General features: G+C 37.9%; 1 protein-coding gene and 1 non-coding gene across 3 annotated transcripts; both read left to right on the forward strand.

The window, feature by feature from the left end:
- The first annotated feature begins 470 nt into the window (after window positions 1-470).
- Window positions 471-2,934, forward strand: LOC146925621 (uncharacterized). Of its 2 annotated transcripts, none has more exons than XM_085758084.1 (4): window positions 471-1,335; window positions 1,648-1,899; window positions 2,052-2,177; window positions 2,565-2,934. In XM_085758084.1, the coding sequence occupies exons 1-2, from the start codon at window positions 916-918 to the stop codon at window positions 1,672-1,674; spliced, it is 447 nt and encodes a 148-aa protein (XP_085614210.1). In that variant the 5' UTR covers window positions 471-915; the 3' UTR covers window positions 1,675-1,899; window positions 2,052-2,177; window positions 2,565-2,934. The 2 variants fall into 2 exon arrangements, with proteins under 2 accessions (XP_085614210.1, XP_085614209.1); XM_085758083.1 differs by having other exon boundaries at window positions 1,681-1,899; window positions 2,565-2,711.
- Window positions 2,935-10,172: 7,238 nt separating this feature from the next.
- On the forward strand, window positions 10,173-10,279 carry LOC146925622 (small nucleolar RNA R71). Its single transcript, XR_015009055.1, has one exon. It is a non-coding gene; the product is annotated as a small nucleolar RNA R71 (small nucleolar RNA).
- The last annotated feature ends 703 nt before the right edge of the window (window positions 10,280-10,982 follow it).

Here is a 10,982-nt window from a genome sequence, read left to right on the forward strand (position 1 = left end):
TTAGGAAAATCTCCTCGTTAATTTAGGACATTACACGTTTTCGACCCATTTTTACTAGGAAGGCCATCAAGTGGCCGATTTGTATTGAATCTTAGCATGTGACAATTCGTTGGATAGGTAAACAACATAACTACGACTTCCATGGGATATTTTTGCATTCTCTAAAAATTTGGCCAAAATGGAGGTTAAGAAAATCTCGTCGTTAGTTTAGGACATTACTCGTTTTCGACCCTTTTTTACTAGGAAGGCCATAATGTGGCCGATTTGCATTGAATCTTAGCATGTGACAATTCGTTGGATAGGTAAACAACCACTAGTACAAAAAACACTTATTAAATCAAGGATTTTAAATGGGTTGCTATCCACATGACTTAAAAAACTGGGTGTAAGAAATTTTTTAACTTCTAATGATATTAAATTGTTTGACCCCATTTAAAAACTATTTATCAAAAAACCAAATGTAAAGCGCTACCCTCCTAACTTCACTTTCCCTTTTCCCTTTTCACTTCACTCGTGAAACTCCAAACCCCAAACCTCCGCTAACAACCCAATCGAACACCAAGCTCCACCAACAACCCAATTGAACTCCAACAACAACCAATCGAACTCCAACCCCAAAACTGCACCGTTCTCATTGAATTTTTTGCATCAATTTAACTAATCACGAATCCCTAGTTGTTGTTCCTCACGATCGGAATCGTTTATCCTTGAATCCCTAATTGTTGTTCTCATTCATCACCAAATCCCTAATTGCTCTTCGCATTATCGCTATCACAGATTCTCAATCTCATTTGAATCGTTCATATCAGACATGTTCTCAGATTTCGCAACTGATTTCGCATATTCGCCGCACTCGCCGTAATCTAGGTAACCTACGATCTCGTCAATCCTTTCCACAAGCTACTCGAACACGAGATGAACCGCGACAATGACACGCGGCGAGATAGTAACGACGTTGACATTGATGTTATGTACGCTAGCACGTACGCGATTGATGAAAAACTGTTAGCGGTGTTTCTCCGGTTGCATACGTCTGCGTGTGACCATGCTGCGGCGGTTGCGTTATTGAAGGAACTGTTGCAGCTTGTTGCAGGAAGAGGTGGTGGTGGTGATGGTGGAGGAGTTAAGGAGGATAAGGTGAATTTGGCGATTGAGGATCTGGTTCCGGAGGGGAAGAAGAATAAACCGTTTTGGGCGCGTGGATTGGACGTGCTTGGTTATTCGCTTAATGCGTTTCAGTTTTCGAATTTGAGTTTCGTGAATGCTGATTCGCCACGAAGGAGTAGGATGGTGAGATTGCAGCTCAATGCTGAAGAAACCAAGAGGTTGCTTGATGTGAGTCACTATCACTCTCTCTGTTACATTTAGTTAATTATGTTTCTCTTTTGTTGGTTATGCTAAGTATGGATTATTACTATTTCTATTTTCATTCCCATACAAAATACTAATTGCAACAACCATGAGCACCTAGGCATACACCTGACTCGATACTAACATGGAAATAATTTGTAAAATTAGACAAAATTGGACGTAATGATATGTGTCTGTGTTGTGTTAGTGTCGGACACCAAACACAGCTTAAATCAAAGTGTCTGTGCAACTTGAAGCCGTATACAAAATACTATTATTGATAGTATCATGCTCCAGTCTTCTTGGATATGTCTTTTTTACTAGTTTCAGGCTACATTTTTGTGTGTTCTCTTTGGACGGAAAGAGGGAAAGACTTGGGGTCCTTGGACGGTGACAACATCGAAGCATGTAAATGAGACGTGGCTAATGGTGGTTAGAAATAAAGGAGACCGTGTTAGCCAACCCTCAGCACTGATCTGATGTTGGCGGTAACATTTGCAAGGATACAACCTAGCACTCAAAGAAAAAAGTTGTCAACAATTCTCTGGTGTATGCTTTCATTTTCTTCTTTTTTTTCATTTCAGTTTCAGTGTACTGATAAAAAATTTGGTTGTTTGTTTCAAATATATCTTTCACTTTTTTCTATTATGTCATCAAATTTTCATATTTTGTTTTTACTTTTGATTCTAGTTACTTTGTAGGAAATGTCACATGCCTCTTAAAACAATCAACAACATTTGTGTAAGAGGGGAGACAACTTGAAATCAAGGGGTATTGAAGGACAGTGGTGGGGTTTTGTACAAAGAGATGAATTGTTTGTTTCTATGGTGAGGATTTATGCACATTGATAAGATTAGTGGTTTCTCTTTGTCCTTCGTTATCTCAAATTTTTTTTTAATAATGTTATTGTTATCTCATTTGTTATCTCAATTTTTTCTATATGTTGCATATCAATCATGTCCGAAATTTGTAGGGTTTTTGGGCTGATTTTCAAATAGATGTTTGTACGTGTTTTGATTGTTATGAGTTTTTCTATATGTTGTTTATGCTTTGTGATTAAGTGACTTCAATTTCAATTAGTTTTTTTTTTTTTATCTTTGACATAAAATTTGTTTTGAACTCTAATAGTTTCATGTATTCTATATTTTGTATATGGGAATTTGGTATAAATAGGCTTTTATCTATAGTGTTCTTATGATACTACTCTCTTTCAGATGATATCTCTTTGCTGCAACCACACTCAAAAAGCAAAAATATAACTTCCCTCCTAATTTTGTTTAAAATTATTTTCTCTACATTCAAAGGGGAGGACTATACTTTGAGCACATGGTTCTGGTAAGAAGGTAAGAAACCCCTTCAACAATTTCAACAGTATGCTCATCTTTTTGTTTATTGCTTGATTTACACTTTTTAAGAATAACTGGATTGATCTTCATTTTGGTTGAAAATATATGTGCAACATACTTTATTTCGTGTTCTTCGTATGTCTAACATCAAAAGATGAACATCGCAAATCTAGGCATGATTATCGAATTTTGTGTATAATAGTATAAAGATGAGGTTATAGATAATACACTATGCATCATACAAGTAATAAGCATATCCAGAAAATTGGGAGAGTGAAAGAGGAACATCGTATGCTTAACTTCTAAGTTAATGTCAGGAATTGACTTCTTTACGATTAGCAGTTTTACTTTGAAAAAATAGAGGGGATGTCAACCATTCATGAGGAAAGTAATAGTAGTCATTAGGATAAACCAAATATTATCACATTTTTCAATTAGTTCATGATATCCTTGGTCTCTCTCTTTCCTCTTTATGCTATCAATTAGTTCATGATATGTTTTTGAGTTCTGTTCATTGATATTATTTAATAGATTAATATAGCTTGATCAAATGTCTAAGTATGAAGCGTAGCTTAATAAAATGTTCAAATATGAAGCATATTGTAAACAAAAACATAGGAAAAACATATATATATATATATATACACACACACACACACACACATTAGCGCAGTAGAAAAATCGGACAGACGGGCACGAGAGTGCCCGTCTGGATGCTAGTAACTATAAAGACAAAAGGCATGGTAAGACAATTGATTGAACTCTGTGATCAATGGTTTGTATTCTTGTGTGCGTTTATTTGCCTTGTTGCTGAAGGAAAGGTTAAAGAAGGTGGTCAATTTAACTCGGAACGCCTGTTACCTATTGCTGGTTGGGTGAGGAAGGCATGGGACCCGACCGAAGAAGAGTTTTTATCGAATTCAGGCTTAGATGCCTTTGTTTTCATGCGCATGTTTGTCTTTAGGTAATGTAAAATTACCCTTCTTAATAAAATGCATGCATAACTTTGTTTGTCTCATTTGATTTTCATATGGCTACCATGTTTGGCAATCCTGGCAGACCTTGATTAGTTACCACATATCTTTTAGATTTTATTTGAGTGTTATGAGAGTATGGTAATGTTTTCTTGTGTCTAGTTTCAAGTTTGAAATAATTACTTACAACTTTATTGGTGGTTGAAAAGGATAGTTTATCTGCCATGGATTGACCACTCAATTAATTTGCATAATATTTGGTTTATGACATAAGCTTAGCCCTTCCCCCTTGTTATTCATAGTTTTTTGTCGTTTTCGTTGGATTTCATTTGAAGTTTGAGCCTAATATGCAGTACCATCTATATCTTAAAATATGTTTTGTTGATTACTTATTTTCATGTTTTGTCCCAACATGTTTAGTAGTCATGCCCCATTCTTTCATATTGATAGAGCCAAACCGCAAGCGCACGGCCTATCGAAGTAATAGTAGTAAGTAGAGTATCGTTCCGCTAGGGAGTTGGTCAATTTAATTAACTTTTAATGAATGATTAGAGGAGAGAAAGTTGATTAGAAAGGGTTTGATTGCTGAAGGTAAAAACAATAATAATAAAGGGGCCTTAGGATCATTGGTTCATCTTAATAACTAATCCTTCACTAGACAAAACCTAAACTTCTAATTTCATGGTTTACACGCTAATTTCTAAAGACCGGTTTCCCTTAGCCCCTCACCTTTCCGATGAAAGTCCGGTGAGAGTTTACTTCTAGCAACCAAGCCTATTTCACTGACATGATTACTAGAAGATGCATAGAGGATTGAAACTACTCTTTGTCTCAATAGTTGCAAAGACTATTTCACTGTTTTGCAACTATTGTCTAGATTCACTTGTTCCAACATCAAGACTCCGCTCTCGCTTTATGAATTGATGTTTGGGATGATGGATTAACGATTATCAAACCCTCCGCTTTCGCTTCCACAGTTTGATAATTGTTAATCCACGTTAAGACGGTGAATCTAGATTAGAAATTAGGGTTACATAGAAATTAGGGTTTAGACATGTTTTGTTTAGGATTGAGTCATTAGACTCCCCAATAATCCTAAGACTAAGAAGTCTACTCACTCATGTTCATCGTAGACATGGAGGAAGAAGAGAGAAATACGGTAAAATAAATTGCAAGGAAAGTAAAAGGAAAATAAAGACTTTTATTAAAATAATACTTGAAATAAACAAAGTAAAGGATGATTGTTCATGGTGGAGAGCTACTCTATTTATAGCTTTACAATCGACTTAGAAACTAAGCAACTAAAAGGGTAAAACAGTAAAGCTGCAACAGGGTAACTTGGCCTTGAAGAAAAAGCAGCAAAAGTGGCTCTGGAGGGTGGCACGGCCGTGCCACATGTTGGCACTGGCCGTGCCAAGCTTCTGACTTGGTGGGAACATATTTTTGTCCCGTATCTTCGTATTCTTGCGCTGTATTTGCTCCAGTCCTCTTTCTTTTGCTCCAAGACACCTTCCACCATATATTTATTCCTAAAATAAAATAAAACACAATTTGAAGTAAAATATTCTAAACTAAAATAAAATGCAATAAAATAAAATCAAATCTAAAATAAAACTAAACTAAATAAGGCAATAATTAATACTATCTATGACTCATCAAACTCCCCCACACTTGAATCTTTGCTTGTCCTCAAGCAAAAGGCAGCAAACATAGCAGCAACGAAGATTGATTTATGGCAATATTAAGAACATAAGTCTCAAAGAAAGGTTTTGCCTCAAGTACACTAATTTCAATTTCAAACACTTCTCATGAACCTATTCTACCCAACATCAAGTCTCAAGTGAGTGTGTGTGTGCAGTCCAACCCTTTTCTTGCTCCTGTATAAGACAGATATTATGAGGAATAGGTTCTATCCTTAGTGCTAAAGTAACCGAGAAAAGTCCTTTCTTCATTTCATATAAGAGTGATGGGAATTTGAGTTAAAATTAAATTAGATATAACAATTAAGCACAAAGGGGCTGCAGATGCTTAGGGGCTATCTATCCTCGTAGGAAGTCTTCTCGGATGTAATTGTCCTTTCCGCCTAGATTCAAAATCACCCTAAGCAGTGCTGCAAAATTATTTATTTGTTTCATCTCCGCGTAGGAAGTCTTTTTGGATGTAATTGTCCTTTCCCCCTAGCATTGATGAATTTGTTTCACTTTAAGTTCAAATTAAGGAGTCACCACCACAATTAGGAAGTTAGGATGTAATTGTCCTTTCCCCCATATGTTGGTGCCATTCTCCCGCCCCATTTAACATTAACAAATTAATAAGAATATAACAATTAAGAACAATTTGATTAATTTTCCCATACAAACTTATACTACTTTTACTCTTAAGACTTTAAAGGGTCTAAGTTAACACTAAAGATAGAACATGTTCCTTAAAATACCTAATCATACATTTACTCAAGGATTGCAACCGGGTGCTTTTCTCATTGGAGATTTTCACAATAAAACATGATATGGGTATAGCAAGAACATAAGAAACACAAGAAACTATTTTCATGTACCAGAGACAACCTTTAGAGAAGAGACAAAACAAAAATTTTATGCCATATTTACATTAAAAACAAGCTACTTAGTCATGCCTCTTGCTATAAAAACAAAACAAAAGAATAAAGTTCAAGGGAGTTTGGGAACACTACGACTCTAGACACTTTATTAGGCCCCCCCCACACTTAGGGGAAGCATTGTCCTCAATGATTCAAAAGAAAAAGAAATTAAAAGAAGAAGAAGAAGGAGGAGTAGAAGAAGATGAAAGAAGGAGATGAGTAGAAGAATGAGAGAGATAGGGAGAAGAAGAAGGGAAGAGAGGAAGAGGAAAGCTCACATTTGTTTATTGAGGTCCGTAAGGAGGACCTTGAAGTTGGAGGTGTTGCATCATCCGACGGAGCATCTCATTATTTTCATCATTGACACGGTTGCCCCTTTGAACTTCATTGCGAAGGCCGGAGATCTCAACACCTTGCCTTTGTTGCTCGGTGCTCATCCTCTCAATTTCATTGTGAATCCATGTCCATCTTTGATTTTCATTAAGCTCACCGGCTTCATGGCCATGGTGCCCCTCTTGGTGCAAGTTAGCACCTTCTCCTTCATTATGGTGCAAGCTAGCACCTTCTCCCTCATCATCATCTTGCTCATCAAGAACCTGCACATCATCAACATACAACCAATTTTCTTCCACCTCGGTAGTAGTCCGAGGTGGGTTAGGCAATAAAAACATGATTGGCACATTTAGCTTAAGTTGGTAATGGAGTGGTGGACGATGTTTAATGAAATTCATAGCAATGAGGGTTTCCCGGTTAAGCTTATTGTTTCCCTCAATTGGTTTGATCCCCTCATCCTCACTCACACCAAAACATCGAGCTATGTATGTAATGATGCCACCCACCACTATGTCTCCCCTACCGGCTGGTCTAGTAGCTACAAAGTCTAGGTAATCAATCAAATAAAAGCCAGTGTTGACGGGGTGGTTATAGAGCATTGCCCATAACATGAACAACTCATCGGTTCTAGTGTTTCCTAGCTCGGTTCTACCCCAAATAGTGCAAGCCATGACCCTCTGAAGGTACCTAAGTACGGGGTTGTGAATGTTGCTAGCTTTGTTGGCTCTAGGTACATAGTTATCAAGGCCGGTGATACGGTTCCAAAAGGCAGCTGGGTCATAGTTATCCGGTTTCAGACTATCATCCCAATGATCATGAATATACCCCTCATTGACAAAACCTAAGGCTTCACAAAAGTGCTGAAGAGACATATTATAATCAATGTTCATTAACCGGAAAACAACTCTATGGTTAGGGTTATCAAAATTCAACTTATCTTTAGTGAAAACAAGTGAGCTTAAAAATTCATAAGTAAAATTCTCATAACCCCTCAAAGGTGTTAGCATATCAGTCCAACCTAGCATACCTATCAACCTAAAAACATCATCTCTAAGCCCTAGCACTTGCAAATCATAGGAATCAGGATATCTAGAGGGATGTAAGGTTTTAGAAGTAAGAATTTTGTACCTGTCCCTTTGTTTGTTGTCTTTGAACTGAATTCCATGATTCTTGACTTGTGTTTGCTTCTTTGGGGGAGGACCGGAAGAACTTGCTGGTTCCTTTCCACTTCTTCTTCTTGAAGCCATTTGACCTTGGTTATGGTTGGTATGAAAGTTTGGGGTTTGGGAAGATTTTTGGTGGAAAGGATTGGTTTAGGGTTGGGGTGGATGTTTAAGTAAGGTTTATGGGTTTAGTTATGGAGATTGGTTGAGGTTTTGTGGTGATTGGGTTAGGTTTTGAAGGATTAGGGTTTTGGTGAATTATGGGTTTGGGTGGATGAAAGTTGTTTTTGATTGGTGATTTTTGTTTTGGATGAAGTTTGTGATTGATTGGTGAAAGAATGGAGTAGATTGATGAAGATTTGAGTGAGATATGGAGGTTTGAAGGTTTGAAGGTTATGGAGGTTTAGAGAGAAGTTTGAAGGTAGAGAGAGGTTTGTGGTTTGAGAATGAATGGAGAAGAAGAAGAAAAATTAGGTTTAAAAAGGCTAGAACACGGGCACGGCCGTGCCAACCTTGGCACGGGCCGTGCCAACTTTCTGTGGCTCCCAACCTTCTTTTCTTCAAAAACACTGGCACGGCTGTGCCAGATCCAGCACGGGCCGTGCCAACACTCTGGTCAGAGGGACTTCAAAATTTTTCATTTTCTTGATTTTCCTCGAATCATACTTGGACAATTACCTACAAAACAAATTAAAACAAAGAAAAACAAAACAAAAGCAATTAAATGCGTGGGTTGCCTCCCACGAAGCGCTCTTTTAATGTCATTAGCTTGACGGTTAGAAAGAGTCCTTAGAATGGATCAAAGATATCATGTTGTGTAGATGGCGCTATAAAACGTTCTTTCACAACATGATCGTTAAGCATGCAACAAGAGTAAAGAGCGGGACCTTTCATAACGTTTTCCAACTCAAATCCTACCATCTTATCACTCACTTGAAAGACGATCCTACCAAGTTTAACATCAATGAGGGCTCCTGCAGTTGCGAGGAACGGTCTACCTAGGATTATAGGGACGTCATCGTCCTCTTCAATGTCAACGACTACAAAATCAGTGGGGATGTATATCCCCTCTATCTTAACAGGTATGTCCTCGACAAATCCTACAAGTTTCATGGTAGAACGATCAGCTATTTTTAATTCCATCTCGGTAGGTTTCAACTCTCCTATCCCTATCCTTTTAAGAAGAGACAAAGGCAGCAAACTAACACTAGCTCCTAAGTCACATAAGGCTTTGTTTATGGATTCATTCCCAATTTCACATGGTATGGCAAAGCTACCTGGATCTCTAAGCTTAGGGGTTGCTTCTTGGATGATTGCACTAGTTTCCTTAGCCAAGGCTATTGTCTCATTATGCTCTATAGCCCTTTTCTTTGAAAAGATTTCCTTTAAAAACTTTGCATATAGAGGCATCCTAGACAAAGCTTCAGCAAAGGGAAGTTTAACGCAAATCTTCCTAAGTATGTTAACAAATTTTTCAAATTTACCCTCTAGTTTAAGCTTATCAGGATTTAAGGGGGATGGAGTTTTGTTTTCTCCAAGTGATTTAGCTTCTCTTATCACAACTTTATCACCTAAGGGCTTGACATTTTCTTTCCCAATGTTTTTAACCTTAGCAAAAGTTTCGCCTAACTTACTACCCCTAAAAGATATGACATTAACTTGGGCTTTGGGGTTGGCTTCGGTTTGACCAGGAAAGACTCCCGGTGTTTGGGAAGATGTAGCCACTTGTTGGGCTATTTGAGCGATTTGAGTTTCAAGCATTTTAGAGTGAGTAGCAATAGAGTCAACCTTGGTATTGAGCTTGGAAAGAGAATCATTCAGAAATCCAGTTTGGTTTTTAAGTTCTTGAAGTTGTTTGTTTTGGTTGGCAATAGAATTTTCCAACAAAATTTCCAAATTGGATTTTTGAGTGAATCTTTGGTTGTTTGCATAACCGGGTGGTGCTACTTGTCCATAGAGATTTTGGTTTTTATAAAAATTTTGATTTTGTCGCATCCCTTGGTTGTATTGAGCATAATTCATTTGCTCAACACCATTAGTAGCACTACCTAGTTGGCAATCAACACCAGCATGACCAGCTATACCACATATTTCACAAGAAGGAGTAGATGCAGAATTGATAGCACTAACATTGAATTTTTCAAGTTTTTCAGTTAGTGTATCAATTTTAGAAGCAAGGTGATCATAGTTAGAGACTTCGTGTATACCTGCCTCCTTTTTGGAGGATGAAGAACTAGAGATGGCTCTCTCGTCGGTCCATTTGTAATGATTTTGAGCCATGTCTTCAATTAGGGCATACGCCTCCGTGTAGTTTTTGTTCATAAGTGCTCCACCTGCAGCTGCATCAACAGACATCTTAGTGGTATAAGACAAGCCATTATAAAAAGTGTGGACTATAAGCCACTTCTCTAGGCCATGGTGGGGACAAAGTCTTATCATTTCTTTGAAACGCTCCCACGCCTCATAGAGAGATTCCCCATCTTTTTGATTGAACCGTGTGATTTGGTCTCTAAGTTTAGCGGTTTTAGATGGTGGAAAGAAACGGGCAAGGAATGCTTGCCTCATCTGATCCCATGAAGTAATGGAACCGACTTCGAGGGAATGGAACCAAGCGCTAGCTCTATCCCTTAAGGAAAAGGGAAAGAGATGAAGTCTTACGGCCTCTTGGTTCTCCTTCATGGTTCCACTAATTCGTAGGAAAACAGAGATGTGAAGATTGGGATCCTCTGTGGGGGATCCCGAGAATTGGTTTTGCTGCACCAAGTTAAGTAGGTCAGGCTTGATTTCAAAGTTGTCATCCTCAACCGTTGGGTACACAATAACAGCTTGTGGCTCAGCCGTAGACGGCGTTGCATACTCTTTGAGAGTGCGATTGGCCATGGCGGTGTTATTTTGTGCTGCTCTCCTCCTTCTATGTAAGAACCTTTCGATCTCGGGTATGAATACCGCTTGATTTCTAGTTCTTCGCATACAAGGTTGAGAACCCAAGAAGTTAACGATAACAGAAAAATAAAAAGGTAAAAATAAAAATAAAAAGAAAAGAGAAAGAAGAAGAGAGAATTCTAATCACTAAGAAAAAGCTAATCAAATTAGTTAACTCCCCGGCAACGGCGCCAAAAACTTGATAGAGCCAAACCGCAAGCGCACGGCCTATCGAAGTAATAGTAGTAAGTAGAGTATCGTTCCGCTAGGGAGTTGGTCAATTTAATTAACTTTTAAT

The sequence above is a fragment of the Medicago sativa genome, chromosome 4 (assembly GCF_051527215.1).
Source record: "Medicago sativa cultivar Bolivia chromosome 4, Bolivia_mono, whole genome shotgun sequence".
Taxonomy (NCBI): domain Eukaryota; kingdom Viridiplantae; phylum Streptophyta; class Magnoliopsida; order Fabales; family Fabaceae; genus Medicago; species Medicago sativa.

Bases quoted from the DNA above. Each gene is read 5' to 3' on its own strand.
- LOC146925621 (XM_085758083.1), top strand. From the start codon at position 916: ATGAACCGCGACAATGACACGCGGCGAGATAGTAACGACGTTGACATT. The intron at 1,336-1,680 runs GTGAGTCACTAT...TACTAGTTTCAG, and splicing joins AAACCAAGAGGTTGCTTGAT to GCTACATTTTTGTGTGTTCT.